Source organism: Tarenaya hassleriana, unplaced genomic scaffold (assembly GCF_000463585.1).
Source record: "Tarenaya hassleriana unplaced genomic scaffold, ASM46358v1 Cleome13, whole genome shotgun sequence".
Taxonomy (NCBI): domain Eukaryota; kingdom Viridiplantae; phylum Streptophyta; class Magnoliopsida; order Brassicales; family Cleomaceae; genus Tarenaya; species Tarenaya hassleriana.
In genome coordinates this window covers 2,818,959-2,835,003 of record NW_010963495.1, presented here as the reverse complement: position 1 = coordinate 2,835,003, position 16,045 = coordinate 2,818,959, and the positions used below count along the sequence as shown (strand labels likewise).

At 42.3% G+C, this 16,045-nt stretch overlaps 6 protein-coding genes and 2 non-coding genes across 8 annotated transcripts; 5 read left to right on the top strand and 3 right to left on the bottom strand.

Annotated features, from left to right (window-relative positions):
* Positions 1–1,666: 1,666 nt before the first annotated feature.
* On the top strand, positions 1,667–4,687 carry LOC104807723 (shikimate kinase 1, chloroplastic-like). The gene is made up of 11 exons (XM_010533114.1): positions 1,667–2,027; positions 2,496–2,763; positions 2,986–3,044; positions 3,136–3,190; positions 3,279–3,351; positions 3,440–3,527; positions 3,644–3,726; positions 3,849–3,978; positions 4,061–4,139; positions 4,303–4,367; positions 4,466–4,687. The coding sequence occupies exons 2-11, from the start codon at positions 2,547–2,549 to the stop codon at positions 4,511–4,513; spliced, it is 897 nt and encodes a 298-aa protein (XP_010531416.1). The 5' UTR covers positions 1,667–2,027; positions 2,496–2,546; the 3' UTR covers positions 4,514–4,687.
* A 67-nt stretch (positions 4,688–4,754) lies between these two features.
* LOC104807868 (F-box/kelch-repeat protein SKIP6) lies at positions 4,755–6,134 on the bottom strand. The gene has a single exon (XM_019201887.1). It carries the CDS (start codon positions 6,073–6,075, stop codon positions 4,936–4,938), a length of 1,140 nt encoding a protein of 379 aa, XP_019057432.1. The 5' UTR covers positions 6,076–6,134; the 3' UTR covers positions 4,755–4,935.
* Positions 6,135–6,275: 141 nt separating this feature from the next.
* Positions 6,276–6,356, top strand: TRNAL-AAG. The gene has a single exon. It is a non-coding gene; the product is annotated as a tRNA-Leu (tRNA).
* Positions 6,357–6,476: 120 nt separating this feature from the next.
* Positions 6,477–8,657, top strand: LOC104807722. Its single transcript, XM_010533112.1, has 10 exons — positions 6,477–6,761; positions 6,939–7,034; positions 7,127–7,201; positions 7,305–7,373; positions 7,461–7,537; positions 7,643–7,731; positions 7,813–7,942; positions 8,113–8,203; positions 8,280–8,345; positions 8,428–8,657. Exons 1-10 carry the CDS (start codon positions 6,555–6,557, stop codon positions 8,545–8,547), a joined length of 1,020 nt encoding a protein of 339 aa, XP_010531414.1. The 5' UTR covers positions 6,477–6,554; the 3' UTR covers positions 8,548–8,657.
* Positions 8,638–9,922, bottom strand: LOC109116437 (F-box/kelch-repeat protein SKIP6-like). Its single transcript, XM_019201855.1, has one exon. It carries the CDS (start codon positions 9,877–9,879, stop codon positions 8,722–8,724), a length of 1,158 nt encoding a protein of 385 aa, XP_019057400.1. The 5' UTR covers positions 9,880–9,922; the 3' UTR covers positions 8,638–8,721.
* A 904-nt stretch (positions 9,923–10,826) lies between these two features.
* LOC104807721 (protein MIZU-KUSSEI 1) lies at positions 10,827–11,995 on the bottom strand. Its single transcript, XM_010533111.2, has one exon. It carries the CDS (start codon positions 11,900–11,902, stop codon positions 11,144–11,146), a length of 759 nt encoding a protein of 252 aa, XP_010531413.1. The 5' UTR covers positions 11,903–11,995; the 3' UTR covers positions 10,827–11,143.
* Positions 11,996–12,473: 478 nt separating this feature from the next.
* Positions 12,474–12,545, top strand: TRNAW-CCA. Its single transcript has one exon. It is a non-coding gene; the product is annotated as a tRNA-Trp (tRNA).
* A 78-nt stretch (positions 12,546–12,623) lies between these two features.
* Positions 12,624–14,807, top strand: LOC104807720 (pentatricopeptide repeat-containing protein At4g39620, chloroplastic). Its single transcript, XM_010533110.2, has 2 exons — positions 12,624–13,058; positions 13,326–14,807. The coding sequence occupies exons 1-2, from the start codon at positions 12,693–12,695 to the stop codon at positions 14,460–14,462; spliced, it is 1,503 nt and encodes a 500-aa protein (XP_010531412.1). The 5' UTR covers positions 12,624–12,692; the 3' UTR covers positions 14,463–14,807.
* The last annotated feature ends 1,238 nt before the right edge of the window (positions 14,808–16,045 follow it).

Sequence of the window (16,045 nt, the reverse complement as noted above, 5' to 3'; positions counted from 1 at the left end):
TGCCCCCCCCCCCCCCGGGCATCGAAAGCGACGTGAAATTTATTGAAAATGAGAAGACTAATAGTAAAAGCCTTCCTTCTTTGCTAAGAAGTTTGACACAGACACACACCATGTAAACATGTATCCAGCCCCTTTACAAAACATGAAAGTATTAATGTTTGATTCCCTTTTTGGGTACGCATGCGCTACTATCTTTTTTTATAAATATCTAATGAATTCATTATAATACCATTTAGTCGGTCCAAATAGTGTTGAGGTGACAATTATCACAAAATTCACGTACTCGACATACCATCAAAGCCTACGAGTTACAACTCTTTTAAAGGGATGCATCCAGAAATAAGTATCTCACCGTCTGATTATACTATATAAGTTGATGCGAGAGAACAAAAACCGGGCCTGATCGATTCGTACCGGTTATCTCCGGTTATTGGGCTTCTAACGAAGCCCACCCAACAACTACTTGGGCTCTTGATGTTAAGTCATTATCTTCTTTGGCATTTTATTGTTATTAGCTTTACTCTTTTTTTTAATAAGTAACCGACATCTCTCATCCAACTACATCTATCTTAGATTCAGAATCACCCTTTGTATATGGATCATTTTAGTCTAAAAATTACTATCGATTTCCACCAATAGAATCGAATTACGTCCCTCAGTATGACTTTGTCACATGTCATCCATTAGACCACCAACTGTCGGTGTTTAATGAATTATTGTTTCGATACTATTACATTTACATAACACGGGTATAATAATTTGTATAAATAATTAAGGAGAAATCGCCATAAAAACCCTGTACTCTTCCCACGTCAACGAAAAAACCATGTACTTTTTTGTTTACCAATTAAACCCTATACTTAGTATGATTAACCAAAAAAACTCCAAACTTGTTAATAATTCACCGAAAACACCCGGTGTCTGCCAACTCAAACAAAAATGATGATGTGGCAATGACTTGGCTTCCAAGTTATATACACATCATCAAAATTATGACACATCATCATTTTAAATAAAAATAAATAACATAATTTATTTAAATTAATTTATATATATATAAATTCACACATATATATATATATATTAAATATATATTAAATATAAAATTACTTATAACTAATAAAACATATATATATATATATTATTTATAATTATATGTGTATGTATTACTTATAATTATTTTTGTTGTAATATGTATATGTATTAGTTATACTATACAATATATATATATATATATATATATATATATTGTAGTTATATATATAACATATACATATATAACTAATATACATATTATAATAAAAATAATTATAACTAACATATACCAATATATATTAACAAATAATATGTATATATATATATTATTTTTAATGTAATTTATAATATATATATATATATATATATGTTTTATTAGTTATAAATAATTTTATATTTAATATATATATATGTGAATTTATATGTATATAAATTAATTTAAATAATTATGTAATTTATTTTTGTTTGTAATGGTGATGTGTCATAATTTTGATGATGTCTACATAACTTGAAAACCAAGTTATTGCCACATCATCATTTTTATTTGAGTTGGCAGGCGCGGAGGGTTTTCGGTGAATTATTAAAGAGTACGAAGAAGGGCAGAAAAAGAAAACTCGGACCAAGAGGAGAGGAGGGAACATGGGAGGGAGAGTGGTTTCTTTCCATGTCAGGAGAAACACACACCATCCATGTCTATTTTCCTATCACAAAACCTATCTTATTACAGTTACCACCTACCACCGACCTTCAACGATATAATTACAAAAAAAAAAACATGTTTGTTAGGTTAAGTTTGCAATCAAAAGGATGCTAATCACTGTTCACCCTTACTCAACCCCTTCCGCCTTCATATTGTTTATTATTAGAACAGATTAAGAAGAAAAAAATCACAAATCAAATGAATCGATCTGGGTGAGAGATAAAGGTGGAGACTTTTATATTAAGGGTTCTCTTTTCGTATAGTTAGCGCCGCCGGCGAAGGATAATCTCAGGTATTTCTTTCTGGGTCTCCTGTTTCTGACCTTGTTGGTGTCCTGAGGCGGTTTCAGCCGTCAGTTTTCTGTTTGGTCGGTGGTAAAATTGAAAAGGAAAAGGAAAATTTCCTGGAGTATCGAGCGTGCTATTGTTCTTTCTGGATTAGTGTCTCTAAATGTGGGGTTTTTTTAGCCGAATTAGATTAGCTTCTCAACGGGCATTGTGTAAATTTTATGGTGGTTGAATTCAGTTTGTGTTTCTGGTCGGATTCACTTCTGTCGCGTAGCGAAACCAATGAGAGTTTTGGCCTCACCTCATAATTTATTGGGAGGATCTTTGCTTTCTTGATTGCGTTTAAAGTCTTGATTTTTAGTTTCATTTTTGGGAGAACTGGTATTCAGGCGGTGCCACTCGGCTTAAGTTTCAGCTTTTTGCTTTGGTCAGAATCTTGCTAGAATTTCCAATTGCATTGTCTGCTTTTGCAGGGATTCCGAGTTCAATTCAAGCGCTCAGCTTCTTTCTTGTAACGGCTAATCATGGAAGCAGCTACTGCTCAGAGGTTTCAGTACCCGTTATGGATTGATCGGAGAAAGTTCGGGGGGAAGCAGGGTGGTTCTTTGCGGTTGTCTCTGCAAGCAAGGGAAGAGAAAAGGCTTAAATCTCTTGCTGTAGCTCGCTTGCAGCCGGGCGAAAGAAGCGATCGGCATCGATCAGTTTCTTCAGGGGTTTCATGTTCTGACAAGAATTCTCCAGGTTTGTCACGAAAAAGCATTTGAATAGTTTGATGTCTATGATCTCTTGTACCTATAATGATTCAAAAACATGTGAGAATCATTCTTGCCTATTGCCGGGTTCAACTGGGTTTCAAAGTTTATATCTTTTGCATGTGATGTGTTTCATTCTGTGATCTGGTTGCTTCCAATGTTCATCATTTGATGGTGGTGGAGATCCATTTCTGTCTTTTCTCGTCTGTAGCTTCCGTGTTGGAGGCTGGAATTGTTCGTTCTCGCTTTGATGAAGAATTAATTTTGAAGGCAAGTAACAATACCCTTTAACAGCTTCAAGACAGTGTCGTCAATTACCATAATCTCGTATTGAATCTCCCTGGATGCTTGAGCTTTGCAGAGAAAAGCAGAGGAGGTGAAGCCATACTTAAATGGACAATCTATATATCTTGTCGGTTAGTTTCTTTCCTCTAATCCTGTTTATACGATTGGTTATTGTTTGCTAAATGTAGACAATTACAACGTATTCCCAATCGGATGCAGGAATGATGGGTTCTGGAAAGACAACGGTGGGCAAGCTAATGTCAAAAGCACTTGGTTATTCATTCTTTGATTGGTATGCCGTTGCCCTTCAACTGTGTATTCTGCGTTGGAAAATGAATGGAAACGTATTGGCTTTGTTCATTTATTTGGGATGTTTTCAGTGACACTTTGATCGAGCAGGCAATGAACGAGAGCACTGTTGCTGAGATCTTTAAGCATTATGGAGAAAGTTTCTTTAGAGAAAAGGAGGTTAGCTTGGGATTCGAACATGATTCAAAAGATCATGGATTCTTCTAGCATTGAGAATCTCGTCACTCGAGATAAACTTGTTGGGTTTACGTTCTTAAGCATTGGTTTCCTTGTAGACTGAGACGCTGAAGAAGCTCTCTCTTATGTATCGAGTCGTTGTTTCAACTGGCGGGGGTGCGGTTATAAGACCCGTTAACTGGTTTGTTTTCTCTCAGCCTGTCGGAACTATGGAACTGGGGCCAAGATCTTGTTATTCGGGCATTCATTACTCTTTTTTACATTATAAGATGCATCATCCGATTATAACTACATCATCGTCAGGAAGTATATGCATAAAGGAATCAGCGTCTGGTTAGATGTTCCACTGGAAGCCTTGGCTCACAGAATTGCTGCAGTAGGAACTGATTCACGGCCACTCTTACACCAAGAATCAGGGGATGCATACACAGTGGTATGCCCTTTCTTTTACTTGTACTTGTACTTGTATGTTATGATAAAAACACAAACGCAAGAGAGTGATGTATTGCATGTAGGCTTTCAAGCGCCTTTCGACGATTTGGGAAGAGAGGGGTGAAGCATACACAAACGCAAACGCTACAGTCTCCTTGGAAAGTAAATGTCCTTTCCGACCCATCATCCTTTTTCAGTTCTTTTGCTCCAATCTTTTGGCCATTTGAAGAGATGTTGAGGAAATACATCACCTCTTCCCATTCATTTAAACCCTTCTGTAACTTTTTATCTTCAACTAGCTGAATATGGTATTCATGTTGTGCAGATATTGCAGCCAAGCTCGGCTACGGAGACATCTCAGATCTCTCTCCGGCCGAAATAGCCGTCGAGGTTTGTCAATCCCTCTTCTCTCTCTCTCTCTCTCTATATATATATATATATATACCGGTTTGGTCGGTTTGCTTAACATGAAGCTCACATATCAACAGGCCTTTGAGCAAGTCCTGAGCTTCCTGAACTGTGAAGACGGTATATGATTGATTATTGCCGAGAGACCTCTCTAGTTTTTCTTGTGGCAGATGGCAAGAACTTATCAATAATATGCATTGTCAGATTTTTTTCCCCTTTCTGATTTTTGGATGCGGGATTCAACAGTGTCATTTTGAAATGCGGATGATTGGTAACATTTGTATATATACACAATTTGTATCCCTCTTGCTCAGATTAGGTTTCTATGGGCATCATTTTATATATACACCACACAAGATTGGATAGAGAAGAAGAACAAGTACATTACATTTGCCAAATCCCAGGGACACTTGAATTATTTCTGTAAAATAGTCAAAGCCAAACACTAACAGAAGGTACCAAATGTCATAGGCAAAACAAGAAATGCTCGAACATGAAGATCAGCTAACTGTTCATGCCACTCCCAGTTCAAGCCCATCTCATTATATCATCAGACATTAACGGCTACACAGCTAACAATGGCAGACGCGTTGGGGACTGTAAGCACTACATCGGACCACAAGAGTGTCCCCCATATCTCTCCTTCTCCACGCCTTTCAACTGCTATCTCTGCACAGCGAATCTCTGTCTTCCCAGAACCCCCACTCCCCTTCTTTCCTTCCCACAAAACCGCCAGCTTTCCACCACAATTCGCCATCGTAGCCCCGCAGAGAAACTTAGGCAGCCCTTCCACGCCCTTCAGTTCTCTCCAGACTCTCCCTTTGGGATCATACCCTCTTATCTTACCCACGTAGTCGTAGCAAAACAAGACGTTCTCAATCACACACGCCCTTCCTCTCCAACCCAAGTCCAGCCTCTTCTCGGGCACGTCCCATCTCCCTTCCTTCGGCTCGTAAACCACACCCTTCCTATCGGCCATGGCGTAAACTTTCCCCTCCATCACCGCGCTCGCGTGCATCCACTTCTCACGCACCTCCACGTCAGGGCTCGGCACTGGCTCCCAAGTTTGCGACTTTGGATCGAAAACCTCAGCCCAGTTTACGGATCTCGCCCAATTATCCACCACGCATCCTCCGATCACATACAGCTTCCCATCGACAACACCCGCAGCAGCGAATTCCCGAGCCACCCGCATGTTGGGGGCTCGACGCCACGTGTGAAATCGGCAATCCAGAACCCACACACTCGATGAAGGGACATCACCGGTGCATCCACCGATCACGTAAATCTCAGAACCCACCACAACGTAGGCGGATCCAACCGGAGGCGGAGAAGGCGGCGATGGAATGGGAACAAGCAAAAAACCAGTCCTATTCGAATTCGTCGCGGTGGGTAGGGTCCGGTGGGTTTTGCGGCGGAGAGTGAACCACCGGGAACAAGGACCAGGAGGGAGTCGGAAGGAGACATAGATGAAGTGTTCGGAGAAGCCGAGGAAGGAGCGAGTCACGTAGAGTTCAGACGAAGCGAGGACAGATCGAACGCTCTTGGAGACGAGAGAGAGGTTCGGATGATCAAATCTCGAGACACGAGCGATGCAATTCAGAGCAACATCGTATGACAGAGATGGAACCAACGGCAGTGGAGGCGGCGACGGGGTCTCTAGTGCGTCATCGGTGTTGGAGGCCGCCATGAATCCCGACAATGAGCGAGTCTCTGCTCGATCGAGGTCTCTGTGTGACGTGTGCTCTGCAACATGTGGGAGGAGGGGTAGATAATGGGCCAAACTGATACGGCCCATTACATTTTTGTTAGAAAGAGGTTTGGGTGATGGCCTATCGGGCCCAATTGGTAGATTAAGATAATTTAATTATTTTCAAATAAAAAGCAAAAGTTGAGATGGCCGAGTTGGTCTAAGGCGCCAGATTAAGGTTCTGGTCCGAAAGGGCGTGGGTTCAAATCCCACTCTCAACAGTTACATTTTTGTATTTTTTCTTATTATTTTATTTGCTGATGTGGCAGCGAACACTACGTGGCGAGTAGAAGTCCACGCGCTCTCTTCCCTTCCCTTCGTCCCAGTCACAAAGAAAACTGGGGGAAAAGGATGTCCAAACGTTCTGCGTTCGTAAGCAAATCAAGATTTCCTCAGAATCTCCTCCAATTTCAGAAACTATGGTTACATTATCTGTTGCCTCTGTTTCTTCATCGTGTTTTACTCCGTTCTCTTCGTTTCATCGGCGTTACAGTTTCAAGGGAACTCAATGGAGCTTCCGTTTCCACAGTCGATACCTTCCGTTTCCTTCAGCGGCTTCGGCGTCTTCGTCTTCCCCCGCTGCACCTGGAATCGATTTCACTTCTCTCGATTCCGCCATTAACAAGGTCCTTCCTTTTCTGTTCACTTACTTGCACAAACATCTTTTTTGTTTTTTGGATGAACTCTGCCCAGATTTCGTATATATAACTACAAAATCGATACATTTATTACGTACACATTTCGAAAGTGGGTTCTTTTCTGGATTTTGGTAAAATGGGATGATGATGATGATGATGATGCAGAAAGATAGTGATGGGGTGAAGGAAGCTCTTGATCGGTTGAGTGAAGCAGGCTGGGCAAAGAAATGGAGCTCTCAGCCATACCTCTCCCGCCGTACGGTGTATATCTATCTCTCTACCCTCCGTTGTGGTTCTGATCAATGCCACGTTCTATTTTCTTACGTTCAAATCAAATGGATAAATTCCATCAGACATCGCTTCGGGAGCTCACAACTCTGGGAATCAAGAATGCAGAGAACCTCGCAATCCCTAGTGTCAGGAACGATGTGAGTTTATAATGCTGTGGACTTCTTGTTGTCTTAATGCCCAACTCAAAGATTAGCTGAGACATTTTTTAACTCTTGTCTGTTGAGGTTTTGTGTAATACAGGCGGCTTTTCTTTTCACAGTGGTCGGAACAACTAGCTTCTTAGCTGTCCTCGCTGGCCAGCTTCCTGGGGTAAACCCAACATCCCTTCTTCTTCTTCTTCTTCTTCTTCTTCTTAGTACTCTGTTTTTGGATGGCTTACTATGGCGTATTTGACAGGATTGGGGCTTCTTTCTACCTTACTTGATTGGGAGCATTTCTTTGGTGGTTTTAGCCGTCGGAAGCATTTCCCCAGGGTAAGAACAAACCGCATTCTGCAATATCTTGTTGATTTGCCCAGTACATGTGTTTACCTGAGCTTTGCTTTTATGTCTCTCTGTTCTTTTGTCCCATCTCTGTAGGCTTCTTCAAGCTGCTATCTCAGGGTTTTCAACCTTCTTCCCTGATTATCAAGAACGGATAGCCAGCCATGAAGCTGCCCACTTCTTAGGTAACAACACCCTTAGACCCATTGATTTGAAAGTTATCCAGACAGCCATCCAAATCCAAGATCCATTCATCGTTCTTGCAGTCGCTTATTTGCTTGGACTTCCGATACTTGGGTATTCCTTAGACATTGGGAAAGAACACGTCAATCTCATCGATAAAAGACTAGAGCAATTGATATACAGCGGTCAGCTTGATGCAAAGGAGCTCGATAGGTACAGTATTGTTCATTCCAAAGAAGCTTTTGATTGATCAAACAGAAGAAAAAATCAAGTTCAAAAGGCTTTGCTTTCAAAGCTGGTATTGAACCCTTGTGTTCACTTTTTTTTGCCCATTTGCTACTGTGGAGTGACTGTAAGACAAAATTAGCTCTTCTCGATTTCAGGCTGGCAGTCATAGCAATGGCTGGACTTACGGCAGAGGGGCTCAAGTATGACAAAGTGGTTGGCCAGTCCGCGGATCTCTTCACTCTTCAGGTTCTTTTAGTTCCTCCTCCAATCTCTTCTCTATACCAGCACCTCCAATCTGATCTGGAAAACCGGTTTTCTGCAGAGATTCATAAACAGAAGCACTCCCAAACTTAGCAACGATCAGCAGCAAAATCTCACCAGATGGGCCGTAAGTTCTCTCTCAGAACACTTACTTGGTTTGGACAGTGAACTGCTTGCATTCAGACATAAAACGTTACAACAAAACGCAGGTTCTGTACGCGGGATCTCTGCTGAAGAACAACAAGGCGATCCACGAAGCCCTAATGGCTGCAATGACGAACAAATCGACTGTACTCGAGTGCATTCAAGCCATTGAGGAGTCCGCCTGATAATATGAGAGTGAGTTTATACAACAGAAAAAAGGATGGTACCCGCATGTCTAATGTTGGCTTAATCAATACCATTGAGATTTCAAGATATAATGAATGATGTTTTTTTTGACGGAAGCAGTTCATCAAATATTACAGAACCTGACTGAGAATTCAATGCCCTCTCACGATTAATCAAACTGAAACGGTCAAGGAATGCGGAATCTGAGACATATTGTCTACTGTGAGGACAACATCAAACCACTCAACCGAACCCCAAATCTCTCCGTCGGAATGCCGTTCCAATGCAATCTCGGCACACCAAATCTCGCTTTTCCCCCGACCGCCGCTGTCCCAGTGGCCGTACCAGAAGACAACCAGCTTTCCACCATGGCACGCCATTGCAGCACAGAGCCAAAGAAACTTGCGCAGTGCTTCTACACCCTTCACTTCTCTCCACACTCCCTCCTCCATATCGTAACCCCTTATCTTCCCCATAGTGTCACAACAGTACAATTCATTACCGACCACGCACCAACTCCTGCTCCCCCACCTCCAATGCACAAACAGCCCCGCTTGCGCCGCCGTCTCCAATGTACCTTTCTTGGGATCGTAGAAGAAGTTGTTCCTCTCATCCATGAAGTAAACCTTTCCATCAAACACTGCGATTCCGCTTGCTCTCTTACCGCCGAGATTCGTGTCTTTTCCTGTCACGGACTCCCAAGATTGAGTCTTTAGATCGAACGTCTCGACCCATTTGTTCTTATCAGACTCGCACCCAGCTATCACGTGTATCTTCCCTTCAACGTCGCAAGCGGCAGCATATTCGCGGGGCTCACCCATATCGGGGCCTCGGCGCCAAGTGTGGAATCTGCAATCGAGAACCCACACGCTCGAAGAGGGCACGCCATCAATTGATCCGCCGATAACGTAAATCTCCGAACCCACAGCTACAACGGAAGATCCCAACCTTGTCGGAGACGAAATCGACGAGACGGGGACCAAACGATTGCCGGTGGACTTCATACTCGTCGCGCCGTGTAGGGTTCGATGCGGGGTGCGGCGAAGAGTGAACCAGCGGGAGGAGAGATCAGGAGTAGAGAAGCAGACATGGAGGAGAGGTTCGGAGAAGCCGAGATCGGAGCGCAAAGTGTAGCAATCCGGCGAAGTGAGGAGTGACCGGAAGCTCTTGGAGACGAGAGAGAGGGTCGAGTGATGACATCTCGGGATGCGCGCCACGCAGTTCAACACGACGTCGAATGGCAATGACGGAATTGGCGACGACGGCGGAGAATTTACCGGTGATGGGTATTCGACGCTCGTGTCGGCGGGAGTGGTTGCTGTGGAGGACATTATCGTGGCGTGTTCCAAGCTAAATCTCTACCTCTTATTATTAATAATATTATTTATTTATTTATTTTTTTTGAGTCCCCGTCGCTCACGTTCTCACAAGATGGAAACAAAATTCAAATACCAAATAAATAAATTTTTAATTTTAAATATAATCTTAGAGAATAATGAAACTACATAATTCTTAACAGGAAAAAAATATTTCATACAAAAAAAAAGATAAACCGAATATGTGTATAAAATAGTTTTGATGCGTGTGGATAATGCATCAAAATTAGGATGTCGGATCGTTTTTAACTCGACTCATTTGGCTCATATCGTTTTGAATTCAGTTCGTTAGACTCATTTTTTAATGAGCCAGAAAAATATCGGCTCAAATCGTTCGCATCGTTGGGTTAGAAATATATAATAATTTTTTATTTATATTTATTCTAAATTTAAATATAAATTTAAATAAATACCTAAAATAATAATAAAACTTCAATATCATAAACTACATAAAAAAAATATTGATTGAGATTTCAAAAGATAAAAAAATAATCTAATAATAGTTTAATAAAAAATAATTTAAATAGATAATAACAACAAAATATATTTCAATAACATTTTTATATTTATACTCAAATTTTCATTTAATATTTTAAATTATCACCACCATAATAATTAGGATATTTATAATATCATATGAATGATATGAGAAAAAAAGAATATAAAATTATATTAGAGTTTTTTTATATAAATTTATTTTTTTAAAAAAAAATCAGCTCGTTGAGCAGTTCACTAGCTCGCCGAACTGGCTCCTTACCGCCACGTGTTCAATGAGTGTGACTCGTAGGCTCGTTTTTTAATAAACTGAAAAAATTATGGTTCAAATCGTTCGTTTTCTGACGAGCCACGAGCCAACTCGTGAGTCGGGCTCGTTTCGACATTCTTAGTCAAAACTGTCTCAGTGACGACATAAATGAGATTTTTCTCGTACGTCCAGTTCCATCTGAACTCTATGCTTACAAGTTACAAGTAGTGAGTTATTTGCACGTATTCAAAGCAACAACAAAAAAATCTCATTGGCTGATTTATTATAACCTACGATCAATACATGAGTCATCCTTCCTTCAAACCCCGAAACCCTCGCCACCAAGAAAAACTATCGTACATTTCATCTCTCCTCAACCATACGTAACTATCAAGATCCATGCATGCATGCCTCTTCCGTACGTACGTAGATACAAGTACACCGTATACAAGGTTGTCAAAAGGAACAAAAAACTCAAACCCTGACGAAGAAAATACTAAGTTCGGGTCCGTTATTCCCTTCCGGACTCAACATGTAAAAGGTCTCGGAATCTTTGGATCCGACAACGCGTTCGAAGTATGCCCTCATGTACGCCATCTCGCCATCTGGACCCTCTGCCTCTGAGTTTCCCGGCAAGACTCCCGCTCCCATCGACACGGCCCTTAGCAATTCCATCACGTTCAGATCCTCCTCCGTCGCGTCACGTTTCACGCCGTAACCCGTCTTCTTCCCGTTGCAATACATCGTCCACAAGGGCTCATCCATTATCCGAATCTTCTCTTTATCGGCTCGTTTCTCCGTCTCGAGCGCTATCCTCACCATCCCCGCGCTAAGCTCCTTCTGAAGAACCATCGTCTGCATGGCTAGCTCGACGACGAGAGAGGGTAGACAACGAGGGGTTTCCTGGATGGAGAGGCTGACTCGGCCCTTCCGGTAGCCGAAGAGGGTTCCGGTGACTCGGGAACCGCTGGAGCCTCGGTAAGGGTCGGGGAGGCCGCCGCCGGGGAGGACGGGGATCTTGCAGGCAGGGGTTATGATGGGAAAAGATCGAAAAACGGAGCGGAAAACCCGAAAGACTTTAGTTTTGTTCTTCTTCTTCTGGGAAGGTTGGACGAGGGTGACCGGTTGGTGACGTGGCAGAGGAGGAGGAGGAGGAGACGGCAATGGAGAGGCGGCGGATGAATCGGTGGTGGAGGAGGAAGCGCAGCTCACTCTTGGCTTTGGCTCCCCCATACGTACGTACGGTGGCTTCCCCCTTCTCGATCGCACGGACGTCCGTCCCTTGTTTTCTTTCTTTGGTTAATGGAGTTTTAATTTAACCCCTTTCGAGATTTGGGGTTTTCTAAAATTCGTCTTGTTTGGAGGGCCTCTATGGCTGCATGAGTATTTTTTTATTTTATATTTTTTTTAAAATGACAACATTTGCATTACCCTTTTGTTGCCGGTTTTGTCTTTTTGTTAATTTATTGTTTCTAGTTTCATTTTTTTCCGGCTCTTTGTTGTCTTCTATTTTAAGAAGGGAAAGACTCGCAATGGTCTTCTGATGCAAACTCTCTTTCCTAAATTAGAGGTATTATACATCAATGTATACAACCACCCCGATTCATCTCTTGACGAGTGCAACTCGGACATTCGTAAAAAACAACACGCGCACAAATGGCGTATTACTCGGACAACTCAAATCACATTCTTGTATTACTTCTAGTAGCGTCTGATTTGAGTTAGTCATATGGCGTATTTACTTACGTTTTTCTTTTGGAGTTTATCACAATCTACTAAATGATTATTAATAGCCTTCACACCCGGATCCGTGGCGCAATGGTAGCGCGTCTGACTCCAGATCAGAAGGTTGCGTGTTCGATTCACGTCGGGTTCAATCCCCCGATCTTAACGGTCCAATTTTTTTCACTAATATAAAGATTTCAAGTGAACATTTTTTTTTTGCGTTCGTGCTCCTTATCTATACCCGTTAGAACTCAGAACCCCTACCTCGTTCCCTTTTCATCTGCAACCCACCAAAATAATGGCAGTGAAATGGTCATCATATTCGTCTCTGCGTTTCTCCGATTTCGTGTCCTCTTGCGCACATAATTCCTCTCAAAATTACAATTCTGACCACATATGGCTTCGTCTTCCATCGAAATCCCGCGCGAGGAGATTGACGATGCGGATTATCTGTGCGGCGACACCATCAAAGAGGAAACTGGCGGAGAAAGAGATTTCGGAGAGAGATAACAGAGTCCTGGTCCGGAGCCTGATGGGGAGGTTTAGCGACAAAGAGCCACTGGTCAAGACGCTTGATAAGTACGTCAAGGTCGTAAGGTGCGAACACTGCTTTATGCTTTTCGAAGAGCTTGGCAAGAGCGACAAGTGGCTGCAATGCCTCGAGGTTTGCTTCTAACCATTGTTGCCTTCTCTTCTGGATTTCTCTCTCTCTTAAATTTGTGACTTTTAGCTTCTGGGTAATGCGTTATTTTGTTTTCAGCTTCTGGGTCTTTGAACCCTTGAATTTTAGAACGAAAGTTTGGATTTTTAGCCTCTGGGTTGCTGTTGTTTGGGTATAGCCTTCTCCGGAATGAAGCTCTTTTAGATCGTTAGCTGTTGCCTTCATGACCATGATTTCACTTACATCTCAGTAACTTGGTTGGTTCTTCAGGTGTTCAGGTGGATGCAGAAGCAGCGTTGGTACATTGCGGATAATGGCGTGTATTCGAAGTTGATATCAGTCATGGGAAAGAAGGGTCAAACTCGGATGGCGATGTGGCTCTTTTCCGAGATGAGAAACAGTGGATGCCGTCCTGATGCATCTGTTTACAATGCCCTTATAACAGCACATCTCCACACTCGAGACAAGGCGAAAGCTCTGGAGAAAGCTCTCGGGTACTTCAACAAAATGAAGACGATGGAACGGTGTCAGCCCAACATTGTGACGTATAATATCCTCTTGAGGGCCTTTGCTCAGGCGGGAAGAGTAGACCAAGTGAATTCTTTGCTCCAAGATTTGGATAGTAGCATAGTTTCTCCTGACATCTACACCTTTAATGGGGTGATGGATGCATACGGAAAGAATGGGATGATCAAGGAAATGGAGTCTATTCTTGCTCTTATGAAGAGTAACCAATGCAAGCCAGATATCATCACATTCAATTTGCTGATCGATTCGTATGGGAAGAAGCAAGAGTTCGAAAAGATGGAGCAAGTGTTCAGGAGTTTGCTTCGGTCCAAGGAGAGGCCAACTCTGCCTACATTCAATTCGATGATTATAAATTATGGGAAAGCTCGTCTGAGAGAAAAGGCGGAGTTGGTATTCAAAAAGATGAACGATATGAAATACAGAGCAAGCTTTATTACATATGAATGTCTCATAACCATGTACGGTTACTGTGACTGCGTTTCCAAAGCTAGGGAGATATTTGATGAGATTGTCCAATCAGAAAAGGAGTTGAAGGTGTCCACACTCAATGCGATGCTTGAAGTTTATTGTCTGAATGGTCTTCACCATGAAGCACATGAGCTTTTCCAGAATGCTCGTGCTTCTCGAGTTTGTCCAGATGCTTCAACATATAAGCTTCTGTACAAAGCATACACTAAAGCAAACATGAAGGAGCTTGTGCAGACGCTGATGAAGCAAATGGAGAAAGACGGGGTTGTACCTAATAAGAGATTCTTCCTGGAAGCACTCGAGGCTTTTGGGTCTACGCTCCCTGGTTCAGATTCGCAAAGCAAGAACATGACTGATTCAACCGGGCAAAAAGACAATGCAGAAGAGTTTATCATAAGCGATCGAATGTAATGACAGTCTTTCCTTTGCTGTCTGTTTCAAGACATGCTTCGGTCCAATCCTTCACTGGCTGCAAATCTGGTTATAAAGTATAAACCCACCAGCGAGTTGTTCACGCATTCTCATGAGCCATGGTTAGTAGCCTTTTCTTCTACCTCTTAAAGGCACTGGACAAATGTCTCCATGTTTCAGCTCGTTTCAGCGGGGGCTGCTTTGTTTACTGTAGTTGATTTTCTCGTGGGATTCCTTTTGGAGTCTGGTAAGAGGATGGATGAAGAGAGTTGTATTCTTTTTGTAAATGTTGAAACTCTTATTTGCCACCGAGCTTGATGGCGTTTGGTTCCGTGCGTTGATACCTCCCCCTTCTGCTGTAATGTTTCAATTCTTTGACCACGAGTGTGTGGGGTAGTAGTCTCTGCTTCTATCAGAGGCTTTGATATGCAATGCGTTTGCACTACGAAACCGACTTAATAGAGAGCGGATACCTGTGAAAAACAGAGATGGAAGAGAGATTTGAGTTAAGAACCGAAAAGGATCAAGTATAAGGCCGAGAATCAGAAACTAGAGGATGTGAAGAAAAGAATTATGTCTCTTGCCTATATTCAAACGTAGGATACAGGTTATATACAAAGACTACATCAATATGTATATGGGAACTAAGATATTTTACAGAACATAAAATAAGGGAGATTAGATGTGTACAAGGAAATGTATATATGTAGTGTGATACGTAGCCTTAGATCCAGCTTGATATATTGTCTTCAGCTTAAGTCTTGGGATTCATCAATATCTGATCCTCCAATATCTTCTACATCCCCCCTCAAGTTTGGCTTGTGGATGTCAACAAGACCAAGTTTGGATAGTAAAGCGTCGTGATTCTTAACATTCGGAGGTTTAGTGAGTAAATCCGCAAGTTGGTCCTCACTTCTCGTGTAAGGTGTAGAAATGATGCCTTGAGTAACCTTCTCCCGCACAAAGTGACAATCAATCTCTATGTGCTTTGTCCGTTCGTGAAATACGGGATTAGCGGCAATGTGTATAGCAGCTTGATTGTCACAATGAAGCGGGATAGGTGTGGTTATTGGGAGCCCAATATCACCGAGTAAGGCCTTAAGCCACACGAGCTCACTGGTGGCGGTCGCCATCGAACGATACTCAGCCTCTGCACTCGATCTAGCAACCACATTTTGTTTCTTGCTTTTCCACGTAGCTAGGTTACCCCCGATAAACATACAGTATCCCGAAGTTGATTTTCGGTCTTGTTGGTCGCCCGCCCAGTCAGCATCACAGTAGCCAATGATGTCCGTTCGGTTGTTGCGGTTCATCCAGATGCCTTTTCCGGGAGATCCTTTGAGGTACTTGAGAATACGTTCCACCATTATCCAATGGCGTTGGCATGGAGAATGCATGAATTGACTGACCTGTCCAACAGCAAACGACAAGTCAGGTCTCGTAATTGTTAAGTATATAAGCTTACCAACAAGTCGTCGATAACGTTCTGGATCTTCAAATGCTCCCCCCTCTGGAAGATACTTGTAGCCTGCTTCAATTGGAGTCTTCACCGGCTTTGCCCCTAATTTGCCTGCACTTTTCAA

Coding starts and splice junctions, on each gene's coding strand:
- LOC104807723 (XM_010533114.1), top strand. CDS start 2,547: ATGGAAGCAGCTACTGCTCAGAGGTTTCAGTACCCGTTATGGATTGAT. Junction 3,045..3,135: donor ATGAAGAATTAATTTTGAAG/GCAAGTAACAAT, acceptor TGAGCTTTGCAG/AGAAAAGCAGAGGAGGTGAA. Junction 3,352..3,439: donor GGTTATTCATTCTTTGATTG/GTATGCCGTTGC, acceptor GGATGTTTTCAG/TGACACTTTGATCGAGCAGG.
- LOC104807868 (XM_019201887.1), bottom strand. CDS start 6,075: ATGGCGGCCTCCAACACCGATGACGCACTAGAGACCCCGTCGCCGCCT.
- LOC104807722 (XM_010533112.1), top strand. CDS start 6,555: ATGGTTACATTATCTGTTGCCTCTGTTTCTTCATCGTGTTTTACTCCG. Junction 7,943..8,112: donor GATGCAAAGGAGCTCGATAG/GTACAGTATTGT, acceptor TCTCGATTTCAG/GCTGGCAGTCATAGCAATGG. Junction 8,346..8,427: donor AAAATCTCACCAGATGGGCC/GTAAGTTCTCTC, acceptor AACAAAACGCAG/GTTCTGTACGCGGGATCTCT.
- LOC109116437 (XM_019201855.1), bottom strand. CDS start 9,879: ATGTCCTCCACAGCAACCACTCCCGCCGACACGAGCGTCGAATACCCA.
- LOC104807721 (XM_010533111.2), bottom strand. CDS start 11,902: ATGGGGGAGCCAAAGCCAAGAGTGAGCTGCGCTTCCTCCTCCACCACC.
- LOC104807720 (XM_010533110.2), top strand. CDS start 12,693: ATGGCAGTGAAATGGTCATCATATTCGTCTCTGCGTTTCTCCGATTTC. Junction 13,059..13,325: donor AGTGGCTGCAATGCCTCGAG/GTTTGCTTCTAA, acceptor TTGGTTCTTCAG/GTGTTCAGGTGGATGCAGAA.